The sequence below is a fragment of the Vombatus ursinus genome, unplaced genomic scaffold, assembly GCF_900497805.2.
Source record: "Vombatus ursinus unplaced genomic scaffold, bare-nosed wombat genome assembly UNPS02014797.1, whole genome shotgun sequence".
Classification (NCBI taxonomy): domain Eukaryota; kingdom Metazoa; phylum Chordata; class Mammalia; order Diprotodontia; family Vombatidae; genus Vombatus; species Vombatus ursinus.
Window position 1 is genome coordinate 17044318 of NW_020954575.1, and position 17054 is coordinate 17061371.

The window sequence follows — 17054 nt, forward strand, 5'->3', positions numbered from 1 at the left end:
CTCAGGTCCTCCTGAATCCAGGGCCAGTGCTCTATCCACTATGCCACCTAGCTGCCCTATGAAACATCTTTTTAAATGCAGGAAGAGAACAGAATGAAGTTCAGAAGGAAGCACAGATGAGGAGGATAGCTTTGAAAGTAACATGTTGAATTTTTACTTATTTTTTAAAAAATCAAGCTGTAATAGAGCCTTTTCACAGTCTGACATAATCTTTCTATTCCTGTGTGGTATATGCAAATGTTGTTTTATTTTGATGTCCACTAAATTCAGAATGAAAAAAAAAAGATTAAAAAATACTTCTCTAGTGTCTTAAATCATGACTTGAATAGATTTGATCTTTGGGTAGTTCCCAGTGTAGCATCATACAGATCTTGCTGCTGCTACTATGCTGGATTCAGAAGATGTACTCCTTTCTTATGATGCCAGGTCAAGCTAAAGCTGAATGTGTATTTGGTGGGAAAATTAAAAATGAAAGTCAGACTGTTTGGGGAACAACATGGAGGCAAAAATAATAATAATCACTTGGTGTAAAAGTACCAAGTGCCTGTTGTTTGGGCAGCTGTTGATCAACAAGGTTTTAGTGAAAACAATTCTTTTTCATGAGGCAGTTGTGTGGGAATGGCTAATTATGGCCCAACTGTTGAGAATGGGGTTAAAAACATGTTAACTTGTCACAACAGAATTCCTCTTGTTCTTTCTGCTGTGGGCTGACTCCACATTACTCGCTTTGTTCTAGAATGGAATCTACTCACCATTTACTAAAATGACATGCATTTCCCGGGGGAGGTAAGACCAGTTCACTAGATCTTACATTTTAAAGAGAAAGAACCATATTAATATAGAGCATTCCTGACATACACTCTGCTTGTTTTGTCATGGTAACATTATAAGATTTGAGTCTTTTGCCTTCTTTACCCAAGTTCCTTTTTTATGGAAACAGTATCTGGTTCAGCCACTCTCAAACTTTGGACAAATTGATGAACTTTTCTGAGCTTCAGTTTTCCTTCTTTGTAAAATGAGGATAGTACTGGTACTGCCTACCTCACAGGGTTGATGTGAAGATTAAATGAGATGATGGGTAAGAACACTAGGTGTAGAGCTGTAATTGTTATTTGGCTCAATATGATAACACAGTTTTTTGTTCTAGATTTGATTAATTCTCACCTGATTAATTCTGCACACACCCACAGTAATCTGTGTTCTTCTCCTATTACATTAGATATAATGGTATTTTGCAATGTAGAGAGTTTACCCTTCTCCAGAAGCTTTTGAGTTTTATCCCCAAAAAGCCCAGCAGTTGCTGTGGGAAGTTCTCAGAAGAGCAGAAAGAGCCGTGTGATCAGCTCTTGAGGTTGCCACATTGTGTGTCTGTCTGTCTGTCTGTCTGTCTTCATGTCTTCTTTGAGTTCTGTTCCTGTTGATTAGGTGGTCTTTGGTTCTTCTAAGAAAGGCACATTCTCAGCCAAATGAATGACAGTCCAGAGCCTCTTCTCTCCCAATAGTTTCTGTACCTGGTATCTAGGGTGTCTTCTGACAACACACAATAACTGCTTTGGAATTTGTTTCCTATTAAAGTGTATTATTGGCTCTGCTTCTGAAGTCGTTTACCCAGCCCTTTTCCCCAAAACCTTGGAATGTTACCTCCCAAAGGACAGGCCCTTTTGTGTTCTGTATTTTGTCCCACTTCCTTAGTTTGAGTACTGTAGCTCCTTTTGAAACTAAAATCTTAGCTATTATAGTCTGTATCCATAGTAGGGACCCTTACTTATTTGGGTATTGTGATATTGGGCACAATATGACCCCCTGGAGGAAGATTTATACATGGGACAGTTCAGGCTTTCCTTTTCTATCAATTTTTTCATGTTAGGGCCCTTGCCAGCAGAGTAAAGATGGGTGGCTTGCCAGTTGATGCTTCTCTTCCCCCCCCCCAAAAGACCCTTCATCCACAATTAATTTCTCCCTTTTAATCTTCGATCTTTCATAGTACTTAGTATTTCTACTTAACATATGCAAGTAAGCATTTACTCTAGTTATTACAGAAAATTACAAACTAGCATATAAACTCTACATAGCACATCTGAACCTACCTCCCACCCACCAATAAAAAAAATCTATATTGTAACTAAATAGTTAATTCCAAGGTAAACCCATGGGATTGTGGATATACTCCAGTATATCAGGATCCTTTGAAGGGATTGTGGGAACAGCTTAGTATGAAGAAGGGATGGTTTGACTGGATAAGACTTTTGTGTGCTTAATTCACCAATTAAACTATAAGCACTTTAAAGAGCCAGACTGTCTTAGCTTCCCCCTGGCCCAGACATTGTTTTCCCAGCTCCATTTGCACTTTTACTGATAAATATACAGCCCAGTTTTATACTGTGTTTGGTCAAAAGGGAATCCTTTAATAGTTTCTTTTTACTACTGACCTTCAACAAAGGAGTGAAATTAAAAGGGGAATTTACTAAAATTCCACAAATATTTCCTTTCTTTTCACACTGGAAAATCAGTAGGCCTAAAGTTGAATTGGGAAATCAGCTAATTGATTTTTTAAAAGCATTTTAAAAGGAGAGCAGTTGTGACCCATTGGGAGCAGGCAGGCATAAACTCCAACATTCTCTTGCTATAAGGGAATTTCTAAATTTGTCTAATCCAAGGGAAGATGATTTTAGGAGAATGCTGAATGCTGAAGCCCTCCAGCATGGGAGGGAGAGGGATTACTTAATTTAGTTTGAAGTAGCTAAATTACAAAAAAGAATGCCCAAGTGCATCATAGCCTCTCACTAGAAATTCCTTCGGATCTTGTACTAATTTTTGACTCTGTGTACCTGGAATACTATATTATTATACCCCTTCCAGATCACAAAGGTCAGACACTTGGTACTGTTCTTATTCTGTCTTTTTCTCTTTTCTCTTTTTCCATTTCAGGGAAGCAGAATCTTTCAAAGAACAAGGAAATGCATACTATGCCAAGAAAGACTACAATGAAGCTTATAACTATTATACAAAAGCCATAGGTGAGAAAGACTACTTGGTTCCTATATCCCAAAATGGGGCGGGGGGGAATATTTAACCAAAATAGTGGTAAAAAAAAAAATACCTTTGTAATGTAGCTGTGGCATTTGCCTTGTGCGTTGATCATGGTATTTTGTGAGATCTTTGTAGTTGAGATTCCGGAAGAGATCAGTACCTGGGCAGATGGTTCCTTGATCTTGGCAAATGACAGGCACCTTCACAAATCACTGTTATTAGGAGGGAATGGGGATGGGGAAGAGGGGTAGTCTGACAAATGTCAGTTTATTTCTAGTCTTGGAAAATACTTTTTGTGAATATGGTCAGCTCCTCCTTATTTGTGTGTAGGCTATTACCAGCAAATTTTCAATCTCTTATTGGCACTTCTTTCATATTCAGCATGCTGCTGAGATTCCTTCCCTCAGTGCCACCTGATGGTGTACTCAATGAATACAAATTCATTTTAATATTCATTTAAGCTATATAGAACTAGGAATATATAAGCTATATATATATAACTATATATAACTAGCTATATATATAACTATATATAACTCAGTCTTGCCCTTCAGTCCTTCTATTTAAGCTATATATAACAAATTCATTTTAATATTCATTTAAGCTATATATAACTAGGAAAGTAAATCCCTTTCCCCACCTCCCCTTAAAAAAAATTCATGTGCTCATGTCAAGTATCAAGACTTTTTAATTACACACCTTATTTTTTGTACTGGTTGTGGCATGGTTCTTGGCCATTATCATGAGTGGTCAAAAGATTTTATCTGCATTGCTGTTTTGGTTTGACAGGAAGCAAAAAACAGTACTGAGTAGGGGAGCCCTCTGAGCTTCAGAAACAATGACCTGTGCTGTACTTTGTTTTATATTCCATCCCCCCCCCTTTAGACATGTGCCCTAAAAATGCTAGCTATTACGGTAACCGAGCTGCCACATTGATGATGCTGGGGAGGTTCCGGGAAGCATTGGGAGATGCCCAGCAGTCAGTGAGGCTGGATGACTCTTTTGTCCGGGTATGTGATGGGGGTCATTTGGGGAAGGCTGGGGTTGCTTGGGTTGAGGGCACTTTGCCTTTGTCTTTTGTTGTTGTTTTTTTTTTTTTAACTTCTGCCTGCCTGAGCTATATTCTTCCCCTTTCTCTTTTCCTAATTACCTCTCTTCTTCCTCTAGGGTCATCTACGAGAAGGCAAATGTCACCTTTCTCTGGGGAATGCTATGGCTGCTTGTCGCTGCTTCCAAAAAGCTCTCGAACTGGATCACAGAAATACTCAGGCACAACAAGAGGTAGGGTCTAGTTCTGCCTCATTCAGAAAAGACAGAGTAGTGCCAAGTAGAAGGAATCTTAGACTGGGGTACTTTGTTTCTATTATTAACTCTGACTAACTATGTGATCTTAAGCAAGTCAGTTCATTTTTCTAGTCCTCAGTTTCCTCATTTGTAAAAATGAGGGAGTTGGCCTAGATACTAGAGATCCAGTATTCAGTGAAAATAAAATGGTATTGTTTTCTGAAAAAACAAAAAGATTGATATAAGGTTCCAGGAAGTTGGAAGTTGTATTCTAAGATACAACTTAAAATCCAGTTCAGATTAGTGGAGACTGTAAATTTCTCCCTACCAGTTTAGATGCTGTTTAATTGAAGAAGATCTAGAAACTTTTAACTCATATTGTTGTACAGCAGTACCCATAGGCTGTGTATCAAAACTTTTGAGCTGGTGCTGAGGCTTGATTTTTCCATTCCTGCCATAAATTGAAATAGAGGATGGGGTTTGACCTGTGGTTCTCCTTACAGAGACCCTCTTCTGTACCTTCATGAATATGAAGCTTCAAGGTGTGTCATGAGTTGCAGAAAGACCATGGCAGTTTGTTTGGGGAAGAAGAAATTTATTTTGGCCTTGTTTTGAGGTTGTTTAATTATATGGCGTCATAAAAACTTAGCCTTTCTGATTTTCTTTTAGTTTAAGAATGCCACTGCTGTCGAAGAATATGAGAAAATAGCTGAAATGGATTTTGAGAAACGAGACTATCGGAAGGTAAAATACAAGAGTAAAATGTAAGATCTAATCTTGCCCTTTCTCTCAGGGCATGTGCCATTCATTAGTTCCCTATTATTCATGTTAATTGAGAGGAATAGTGACGTAGATAATTCAGAAATCATTTTTAGATGGCTTTGGGTAAAGCATATTATTCTTTTTAGTATATTTACTTTCCTAATTACATTTTCTTTAGTTTATTAATTAAAAGAGTTTGTATTACCTGAATGTATTCAGTCTGCTGATAGGACAAGGTGTTGTAAAAGCATAGGGGAAGCCAGACTAGGCTTAAAAAATGTGCTTCAGATAATTCACGTTTGAGTAAATAGAAGTTGCTATCTAGAAGTTGGGAGAGACTTCTTTTATAACTTAGACATATGACCATTTATTTGGTCTTGGGCCTTATTCACAGAAGCATATTTCTGTCTGTTTATGGAGCCCACCATGTATTGGTTCTTGCAATGAAATTAACCAGAGGAGATGACAGTAATGCCAGCCCTATTCTCAATCTTGCCCTTCAGTCCTTCTAAGAAGAGTGACTGGTATGGACTAATTATTAACAGGGAATACGATGTTTCCAAGTTGGAGGAAAGAATGTTACGAAGTGTTTATCTCAGAGAAATGACTGTTCCTCCTCATTCCTCCAAACCTAAAGAACTGTATTACAGTTTGCACCATGCCTGAAACATAGAACATAGCTGCTGGTGTTGGCTCCATATGTCATTTAATACCAAGGGCATGTCTTTGGGAAAAAACATCTGGTCGCTGTATGTAGAGTTTAGGCATCAATACACTAGAACCTCTTCTCTGCCTGTTGATTTAAAGAGCTACTGTCTCTCTTTGGTATGATTCATCAGTTATTTGGGAAAGGATTCAACCTCTTGTCAGTGCTTTCTGAGATTTGCTCCCTTCTCCAGCAGAACAGATACAAGAGCTTTGTCTCTAAAGGGGGCTTGCTTGGGTTTCTACTTGTTCTTGCCCACCCTGGAGCCAGAATCCCCTGTTTGTGACATCCCAGCCCTCCCCACTGTATCTCATGGTGATGTCACAAATGAGGAATTATGATCCTGGCAGGGGGAACAAATGACCTTGAAAGAAACAAAGATCTTCTTTGCCTGCAGCTGTCTCTGGTCATGGGGGGGCGGGAAGAGAAATGCAGAGCCTCTGACTGACACTCCCCAGTCACCACTGTTAGCAGAATTGTTTCTTACCTAAGGTCCTCCAGACTTCTCCTAAAGGTATTAATTAGCATAGTTGCTGACTGAAAGTTGAGCATTTTTTTTTCCTTCATTTTGCTACATTCTTTTCCCAGTTGAGGAAAAAAAAGTGACATTATGATTCCTTGTACGACCAAAAATCTGAAACATGAAGCTTGTCCTCAGGGTGATAATTTGTGACCTTGAATCTTAAAGTGTGTGTTATTTGTATCTTATTGGTTGATCTTGCTGAGCATAGCCTTGTCCTTAACTATCAACTTCTTCTGAACAAGGAAGACTGAAGTTTACATTGGCTCCCTGTTTTCAGGTTCTAGAACTTAAGCTCTGTATAATACCTGTGGTCCCCATAATTAGATAACTTGTAGGGAGCCAGGGTTCTCTGCTCTCAGTTTCTTCTGTGACAGTTATCCTTGGGGAGAAAATTATTTTCCAAGTAAATCTCTTTAAATGCATGCATTCTAGAGCTAAATGCCTCCCAACAGATTAGGAGTGTGACCTTGACCTGGCAAAGATAAAAGTAGAAGAAAATGTTTCTAGTAGGTTTCTAGAAAAAAAAATATAGCTATTTCCCTTTATAATGATGATTCTGGGAAACAGGACTGATAGCCATGTTATCCAGCCCTAGTTTCTATCCTGAACTCCAGGCCTGCATCACTGTCTGTTACACTAGATGCCCTATTATATCTCAAATTCAGCATGTCCGAGACACTGAGTTCTTTCCCCCAAACCTCCCCTTCTTCCTAACTTCCCGATTTCGTTTGGCAGTCCTTTCATCCTTCCAGCCACCCTGCTTTGCAGCCTCAGAGTTATCCCTGACCCTTTACTGTTCCTCCCCCTTTATCTAATCAGGTTGTCAATTTTATCTCCACATTTCCCATCTCTCTCCCTCCTTTGCTTCCCTTAGCCTCTTCCCTGGTTGAGACCTCATCACCTCTCACTTGAACTATTACAGCAGCATTCTAATTGGTCTCCCTGCTTCCAGTCTCTCTCTTATCCAATCTATCATTGACATATTTGTCAAAGAGATATTTCTAAAGCACAGGTATTACATGTTACTGCTTTGCTCAGGAGACTCCAGTGGCTCCCTCTTGCCTCACAGATCAGATCCAAACTCCTCTATTGGGCATTTAAAGCCCATCACAATCTGACTCTAGCCCACTTTTCCAGGCTTATTTCACGTGATCATTCCCTTTTATATCCTCTCTGGGCCAGCCAAACTGACTCACTTATTGTTTCCGGTACATGACATGTCTCCTGACTCTGTGCCTTTGCAGAGATTGGAAAACACTCAACCAACCAGCCAGCAGGTTTTTACTGAGTATTTACCATGTGTCTCTCCCTGTCCCACGTGATTTTATGTTTATATAACTGTGTATGTATTGTTTCCCCTAGTAAATTACAAGTTCCTTGAGGGCAAGGACTATTTGATTTTTGTCTTTATATCTTTGTGTCTTTGTATTTTTGTCTTTGTAGAGCCCAGCACAGTGCCTGTCATATGCTAGATACTTATAAAATATGAAGCTTCATTCTATTATTACATGTAGTTGCATTTTGGAAATGTAATCTTACCCATAGTTTGTCCAAATCCATGGCCAAATAAGCTATGATTTGGTTGGTGTTTATGTGTCCTGAAGTAGAATTGAAAGTGTCTGCTTAGGGTTGAATCCTTTTGGAATTATAGGGAAGGAAGCACAGCTTCAATAAAATAACCACGGCACCTACGGATAGTAGATGTAACTTCCATACCATATTTGGATGGGAATGAGTTGCTTAATTATCTAGTATCACACCTTCCCAGTTACATTGTCTTTTCATACGCATAGATTAATGTTTCTATGCATAAGATTGGATTTTTTTTCCTGTATCTGATAAGTAGTCTAAAGAAACTTACTTTGTGTTTTCTTCTCCCTTTTGGCTTTTAACCAACTAATCCAATGTCTTTGACCAAGCTGAACTGGAAGTGCCTCAGAAGCCTGAGCTGAAGGACTTCATCTCCCTTCTTCCTCCTTACAGGTCGTCTTTTGCATGGATCGAGCCTTGGAATTTGCCCCTGCTTGTCATCGCTTCAAAATCCTCAAGGCAGAGTGTTTAGCATTATTGGGTCGCTATCCAGAAGCACAGTCTGTAGCCAGGTATAACACCAAGCACATTCCATTCTGGAATACCATGGATTGTCTTAAATACTTGGCTCGCTGGAAATGAGTTGTCATTTTGGACAGTATGGTTCTTGTCTGGCTGAGGACGCTATCTGTAATCAGGACTGATTTGGGGCTTATCGGTGCTTAAGGGTAGAAGTCAATCAATATTTGAATGCCCACAAGAACTATGGGGGGGGGGTATATAGATATGTACATATCTACATCTATATATCCCTGTACCCACACACACACATGTATGCATACACACATGCATGAAATTGGGGTATATATTAAGAGTGACTCTGGTCCCTGCCCTTAGGATACTTACTGTCTGGGGAAATGAGATCAATGAAACAAAGATATATAATTATATTCATTACTTAAATGCACTGAATAAAGAGTGAGTTAAGCTGTTCTGGCAGATTGGAGACTGGGGGGGGTTACTTTGGACTTTTTTAGTAATAGTTTTAGGGAATCCTACTGGAGCAACTGTCTTTCCTGTCTTGACCATTTACAGTACTAAGTGTGAGTCCTTGAAAACTTTGGCTGTAAATGAGCCACGTCCAGTTTTAATGTAGTAGAACCTACACTAAAATCTGTAGCAGGGGTAGGTCACATTAAACCAAATCTGAATTTGCCCCCTTTTGGCCATTACAGTGACATTTTACGGATGGATTCCACCAATGCAGATGCACTGTACGTGCGAGGCCTGTGCCTTTATTATGAAGACTGTATCGAGAAAGCAGTTCAGTTTTTTGTGCAGGCCCTCAGGATGGCCCCAGACCATGAGAAGGCTTGTCTTGCCTGCAGAGTAAGTCCTAGGGCATGTAGCTCAGGGTGGGAAAGGTAGCTTGTCTGTTTGATAAACAAGCTAGTCAGAGTGGGAGGCACTTGGATTAAGGGGACAATGATTAGAAATTAAGGGGAGTATATTGGCCCTTTACCCTGCTCTTCTGAGGAACTAGGTCTTTTGGTTACTATAATTCAGGCATTTTTTGACTTACCCAAAAACAATTGGAAAAAAATTTGCTAGGGACTGATTACTGTCTGGGTCCCTATAGCATGTAAGTGATTCTTTCCTGAACTGAAAAACAGTTATTTGAGTTCACTGAGGGGCTTCAGCCCCTGGGCATCCAAGGGTAGAAGAAGAAGTGTCATACTTAATGGAGCTGAGGGAAGAGGGAACATGGAGAGAATTGAAATCCACACTTAGCCCCAAAGCTTCATTTTAGTCTTCTCTCCTGCAATGTGGGATAAGTAGCCAGATAGATGAATATGAATTTATATCTTTTTTTTCCTATCTCCAAACTCATGCAGGAAGTACAAGTGAAAAATGAGATGGCTTAAAGAGGAGAAGTAAAAAGCAGGGGTGGGGAGGCCTTAAATTGTGGAATTTGGAACAGTCTTTTAAAAAATTCAACAGACATTTATTAATCACCCATTCCATTCAAGATACTGTGCTAGGCACTGGATATGAAAGGAATCAAAATGAAAAATGACAGTTCCTGACTTCAAAGATCTTGTCATTTAACCTTGGGTTGGGTGGGTGGTGTACCCCCTCAGGCCTAACACACAGTCAAGTATGATGTAATGCAAAATGTGAGGGGGGAGATAGAAGATGTAGGAAAAATGCTAAGTGAATTTGATACTGCTTTCATCTGGTGATAGGTGGGATGTTTCATGGAGGAAGCAGCATGTGATTTGGAGTGAAGTAAGGAAAGGATTCAACAGAGAAGGGAGGGAGAAGAGTCCATTTCGGGCATGGAAAATGTCAGAAACAGCTGGAGGATCATGACAGACAGGACAAGAAAAGTGGACAGAGATTAATCCTGTTTGACTGAAACATAGAATTTTCCAATAGAAATGATAAATAAACAGCTTGCTGACTAGTGTATATGAGGGGCAGGAAATATCCACTAGTGTAGTGCTCCAGCTAACCATGCCCCCACAGGCCCAACTGACTCATCTCCTGCTTCTTCCTTTAGAATGCCAAAGCGCTCAAAGCAAAAAAAGAGGATGGCAACAAAGCATTTAAAGATGGGAATTACAAACTAGCGTATGAACTGTACACAGAGGCCCTGGGGATCGATCCTAACAATATAAAAACAAACGCCAAACTCTACTGTAATCGGGGGACAGTTAACGCCAAGGTAAGCACTTAGGCCATGGAGTTACAGAGACATGCCAGGGACTGAGGGCCTCTGAGGGATGTGGGAACCGACTCCCTGACTGCCCATATGGCGTAGAGAGGAGGCTTGTTGGGGGTTTCCTGTGGTCAGGAGGTTACAAGTTTTGCTCTGTTTGCCCCGCTTTGGTAGGTGGAAGGCCTGTGGGGAACAGTTTGGAAAAACAGCTAAGTCTCCCAGAGGGAGCCACTTCCCTTTTGGTCCATTTTCAGGGTCTCTCACTTTGAGCACCTAGTGAAGTATGGTTGAAGGTTTTTAAAAATTACACTTATTGCAGTTTTTATGTGTCCTTGAGGAGAGGCCTTGTGGCGTAATGGAAAGAGTTCAGAAACCTTAGTTGCGGCACTCACTAATTGGCCACGTAGCCATGGGCTCCTTGAGCTCTCTGGATCCCTTGTCTGTACAATGATTTTGATGATAATCCTTACACTATTGACTTCACAGGGCTATTGGTAAGAGACTGCTTTGTAAATCTTCAGGTGCTACCAGAAGTGTGAGGAGTTGTTGTTGTCTCCTTTCCAGATACCATTTGGGGGAATTGGAGCTTCAGGTGTTTTCAGCTTATTTGCCTTTGCATATCACATACCATAGTGCTAGGTGTTTACAGTGAAATGAGTGTCTACCATGCCCTATGCACCATAGGAAGCAAATGAGAAAATACAGTCCTTTTCATCTGGGTACTTGCACTATCCAAGAACTCATGCTTCTGGACCTGTGTTCCTCTAAAAGAGTGTGGGGTAGGGGTGATTCTAATAGGCCCAATGTTTTTTTCTTACCCAGGCATTGGTACTAATATAACAGAGTCCAGTCATAGGATAGAAGAGATAGGACCATACAAGTTTTTTAGGAATGGGTCATGTGTTCAGTTTGATTACATGATGAATTACATTCAACTCTAATTACATTTGTTAATTAATCCAGCTGTGCTAGCATGATCTCTGACAGAGGGATAGAGGTACCCTACTAGCCTACTAGTTCAGGTGTGCTAACTTACTAGGTGGAAGATAAATTTGTCTAAAAGTTTCAGGCAGGTTATACGCTAGGGTCAAACAGGTTACATTTGGCCCATGGGCCTTATGTTGGATGCTTAGGATCTACTCCTTAGTTGTTCCTGGCCCCTGGGCTAATCCTGGGAAAAGAGAAGAAATGTTCTGGCTGGTTTTTCTAATCACTGAAAGCAGATGTGGTAATTAGAGACTGAGTGTGCCTATTCCTCTTACCCAGTATTCTGACATCATGCTTGGCCCCAGCTGGCCAAGAAAGTGAGATGTGACTGCTGTCTTTTTCCTGAAGCTTAGGAAACTAGATGATGCAATAGAAGATTGTACGAACGCGGTGAAGCTAGATGACACATACATCAAAGCCTACCTGAGAAGAGCACAATGGTGAGTGAGGAGCCCTCCTTCTGGTGGGGGCAAGAACTCTTGGGAGCCACCAACAGCCCCTTCGGCGAGTTGCATTTTATTGTGGGTATAGTTTGGGTTGTTATTTTTAAAATCTTTATAATATATTTTGGTTTTACATCACCTTCATTGTTGAATATGTGCCTCCTCTCCCTATCCAGTAAGATGTCCTTTAGTAAAAAAAGAAAAAAGGAGGAAAAGAAAGCTTTTAAGTTTTCTAACCAAGGCATCAGCTAAGTCTGATAGTATATGCAGTGCTCCACCTCTCCAAAGTGGGGTTGGGGTGGGGGAGTATGTGTTTTCTCATTTCTTCTTAGGAGGGAGTTACAGAGTGTTCAGTTTCATGACAGTTGCATTTTAGATAATAAATTAGACCTTACTGAGTTTATGTGGTTCCTCCTCTGCCTGTAGATGGGATTGTTAGGTACTACGATATATTTATAGACTTTCAGTGGAGGAGATTGCACAAGCTCCCTGGGTCTCACCTCAAACCAACTATACCACCTTCATCCCTACCCTTCAGCAGAGACCCTTTCTCATACTTCAGTGAACAAATTGAGGTCATCTTTCAAGAGCTCCTTCTCTCTAGTACTATGGTTCCAATGACTTCAGCATCATTACCCACTTTTTGTTCATTTACTCCAATTTTGGAGGAGCCTTATAAATGCCCAGTTCAGTAGAGAGTTGTTCCCTTGACCCCATACCTTCCGTGAGCTTTCTCCTTCATCCCCTTTCTCCCTAATTTTCAATTTCTCCTTATCCATTGGTTCTTTCCTACTGCTTAAAAACGTGTATAGGCCTCCCACATATTCAAGAAATCTTCATTTGATCCTACCATTCCATCAACTATCCTCCTATATCCTGTTTTCTATCACAGTCAAACTCTTAGAAAAAATTAGCTGTACCCATTGCTCCTGCTTTCTCACTTCGTAATCATTTTTCATTTCCTTATGGTCTGGTTTCCAACCTCATCACTCAACTGAATCTATTCTCTCCAAAGTTACCAGTGATATTGATTACCAGATCCAACAGTCTTTTATTAACTCTTCTTGACGTCTCTCCAGCATTTGACACTGACTGCCATCTACTCAGGCACTCTTTTCCCAGGAGTTTCGTGCCACTTCTCTATCCCTGGTTCTCCTACCTGCCTGGTTATTTCTCAGTCTCCTTTGCATGATCAGCCACATCCTACCCTTTCTGTGTGTATGTACTCCCAGAGATCTGTTTTAGGCCTCCCCTCTACCTACCCCTCCACCCCCTGTCCAACTCTGCTTAGCTGTCATGGAGTCAGTGATCACTTTTATACAGGTGACTGCCAGATTTATATATTCATCTTTAGTCTCTCCTAAACGCGGTTCCCATATCACCAATTGCCTATCTCCAACTGGACAACCCAAAGGTCATCTCAAAGTAACGCCCAAACAACTCAAATTTTTCACCAAAAAAAATTACCCTCTTCCTAACCTCCCTGTTTCTGTTGAGGGCACCACCAGCCTTCAGTCCCCCAAGTTCACAGGCTTGGAGTCATCCACCACGCTTCACTTCCTTCTCATCCTTTATTCATTTGCCAAGTCCTCCACAATATCTCTCACAACTCTCTGTGACACAGTGACCACAACACAGTTCAGACTCTCATCACCTCTTAATTGCACTATTTCAGTAACCTTCTAGTTGGACTTCTATCTCCAGTCCCTTCTCTGTCCAATCGATCTTCCAGTTAGCTGCCAAAGTCAAATTCCTTCAGCACAGTTGTGATCATCTCATTCCCCTGCCCGTGAAGCGTCAACAGTTTTCTATTCCTTCTAAATAAAATACTAATTTCTCTGGCTTTTAAAACCCATTGTAATTTGGCTCCATTCTACCTTTCTGGGCTTATGGCACATGACTCCCTTTTATGCACTCTGTGGTCTAACCAAACTAGCTTTCTTGTTCCCTGTACATAACATTTCTTCTCTCTTCTTTTCCTTTGCATAGGCTGTCCCCCATGCCTGGAATGCATTCCTTCACCTCCACTGCATACAATCCCCGGCTTCCTTCAAAGGTCAGCTCAAGTGACACCTCCTATAACCAGCCCATTCTGATTCCTTTAATTGCAAGTGCACTCCCCCTGGAAATAACTTTGTATTTACTTTGCATATATTGTACCTTGTACATGTGTCCCTACCCCATCCCCAGTACAGTGTAAGCTCCTTGAGAACAGGGGCTGGTTTATTTTTATTTTCATATTTCTAGTGCATAGTTTATTACATAGCATATGGTAGAGGCTTTATAAATATTTGTTTAATATAAAAAATGAAGTCAATACTTCAGAATGTCCTCATAGTAACTCCTTTGATACCTGACTCAAATCCCTTTTGTTGCATCTAAAACAATTTACTTTGGAGATTTAGCTTTGTATTTTACTTGTCTTCCCTTTACCTTGATGACTTTGAGGCAGCTAGGGAGCACTGTGGATAGAACACTAGGCCTGGATTCAGGAAGACTTGAGTTTCAGTCTAGCCTCAGACACTTAGTAGTTGTGTAGTCTTGAGCAAGTCACTTAACCTCTAATTGCTAGTTTCCTAAACTGTAAAATGGGAGTAATAGGACCTACCTCTCAGGGTTGTTCGAATTAAATGAGATAATATTTTTAAAATACTTAGTACAGTGTGTGGTATATAGTAGTTGCTTAATAAATGCTTATTTGCTTCCTTTTCCCTTCTTTCTTTCCTCTCCTTTCTTTCCTTTTCTTCCTTCCCCCCTTCTCTTTCCACCCTTCCTGGCTCTCTCTTTTCCTTCCCTGAAACTGAAGATAAATGAGAGCTGTGCTGATATCTAGCCCATTTTGGGTGAGAAAAAGTAGCACTTTGATTTCAGAAGATCATGATGTTTACCCCTAAACTTTACTTAATTTCTCAAATCAGTAAAAGGACAGAATTCTATGGTCTTAGGAATCTATCTCGTTCATCCCTGTCCCTTGTAGACAGGATCACATCCAGTTCTTCCTAGTAGGGAACCTCTTATTTTTAAATATTCCAGAGGAAAGCATTTCCACATTACCGTCAGTCACCTGATTCAGTCTCTATTCTGATGTAACTGGTGCAGAGCCAAGGGTGATGATGATGGTAGTGGTGGTGGTGGTGGTGGTGGTGGTGGTGGTAATAATTCCTCACATGCACAGTGATTTTTTTTCTTTCCTAGCAAGAGGAAAAGGACAATATTTATTGTCTATATATATAAATGTATGTATGTATTATATAGTGATTTTTAAACTTCATTGTTTCATGGAATTCTTCATTGAGGCATAAGACCTCATGGACTACCTGTCATTCAACTTGCTACTACTATACACACAGAAATGTGCAAGTACTGTCATTAGGATTATTGGGAATATTGACGATTTTAATGAGATACTAATGAAGAGGACATTTGTTTAGCTATTCAATGAATAGGTATTTATTAAGCACCTACTATGTATTAGGACTCTGTTAAGTCCTATCATAACAAAGACAAAAATGAAACAGTCCCTGCCCTCAAGGAGCCTACGTTCTGTCAGAAAAAACAAACGAGTCCATATACAAAATAGATATAAAGTGATTAGAACAAGGACAGGGCACCTCTGGAATGGGGAATTAGAATTAGAATAGCTAATCTAGAGTAGCTGGAGAAATTCTAGAAAGGATTCATGTAGAAGGTGGTACTTGAGCTGAGTATTGAAAGAAACTAGGAATTCTAAAAAGGAGAAATGAAGAAAGGAATAGTCTATTCTAGGCATGGGGATGGGAAATGGGAGTGCCCTCCATGAGGGAACAGTAAGAAGGCCAGTTTGGCTGGACCATAGAGTGCTGGACAGTAATAAGGAGGATCTGTTGGTTTTATTTTAAATTAAATTCCCAAAGCATGATCATGTCGACAAATAACCATCCCAAGGATTATTGAGGACCATTAGATCCCATTTGGACACCTATCTCTGTATACTGATTCAAGGAATTCTTAAGGACATTGCTTTTGCCACAAATAATTGTCTTTGACAGATGAGCAAAATCATCTTGTTCTCATCATAGCTTGGTCTCTTAGACCTATCCAAATAAGCAGAAATTATCCTTGTTAACACAGTTGGCTGAATTATCTTTTTTTTGTTTTTTCTTGGCCTGGAGATCTGTTTCTTGTCCCTAACAGGAAGACTGTCTGTACTGTATCAGAATTATCTCCCAGGCTTGGAGAGACTTTGGATCTCCATGCTTGCTTGTTACCTGCACTGTTTACTTAACTTAATTTCATTTATAATCTCCAAGTCTAATTATGTCCCTGGATGCTCCTCAGCTCAGGAGCTGTACTTAATGTCTTCAGAATTGTTGCCCTGTAATTTTCCTACCAGTTTCTTCTACTGTTTGGTCACCACTTAATGAAAATAGAGAGGTATTTAAAATTCCAGTTTTATTTTTTGCCAGTTCAGTCAGTAATACCTTCCCCACACTTAGTTTGGTAGGTCAGTTTGAATCTTCCTTAAAAGGCTAAGACTTAAATGATGGTAGTATTCTGAACTGAATCACAGTAGAAGCAGTGCCTTGTTACAGGGTCATTTTGGTCCTGTGTCCCAACTGATGTCTGCTCCATTTCTCCTTGGTCATTGATGCTGCCTTTTGATGCCAGCAATCTTATTAAGTCATGGAAGATCCCATCCACTTTTGTCTTTCTTTCACAAGTACTCAGGAGATAGGAAGAGGACCTTAGCTTTGACAGCACTCCTCCATGCTTGAGAGAGTCTGAATTCTCCTCATCCTTCATATTCTCCATTTGTGTCTCAGTGCATTTGTCTTTCAGGGTTGATGACTTGCCCAGTAGGAGCAGTAGCCAGCCACTGAGTTGGCCTGTTGAATTTATCTTTCTTTGCTCACTGGCCCTAATTTTGGTCTAACAATAAAGATGTCATACATGACTCCCTGAGATCAGAACCTTCTGGCCTCCTGGGGGTTGCCTGGCTCTTTAAAACTTGAGCCAAACCTAGAAAACGAAATGGAAAGGATTCTGGAGTTATTTGATCCATCTCTCCGCTTCACTAAACAGGAGCAT

The 17054-nt window shown here is 40.3% G+C and overlaps 1 protein-coding gene across 1 annotated transcript in view; it reads left to right on the top strand.

Moving 5' to 3' along the window:
- Positions 1 to 17054, top strand: part of DNAJC7 (DnaJ heat shock protein family (Hsp40) member C7) — a 30459-nt gene that overhangs the window by 10993 nt on the left and 2412 nt on the right. Inside the window, exons 4-11 of the mRNA XM_027870318.1 lie at positions 2929 to 3017; positions 3916 to 4040; positions 4198 to 4311; positions 4984 to 5058; positions 8289 to 8407; positions 9071 to 9224; positions 10399 to 10563; positions 11893 to 11984. Of these exons, the coding sequence (XP_027726119.1) occupies positions 2929 to 3017; positions 3916 to 4040; positions 4198 to 4311; positions 4984 to 5058; positions 8289 to 8407; positions 9071 to 9224; positions 10399 to 10563; positions 11893 to 11984 (933 nt within the window). The remainder of the gene's footprint in view (positions 1 to 2928; positions 3018 to 3915; positions 4041 to 4197; positions 4312 to 4983; positions 5059 to 8288; positions 8408 to 9070; positions 9225 to 10398; positions 10564 to 11892; positions 11985 to 17054) is intronic.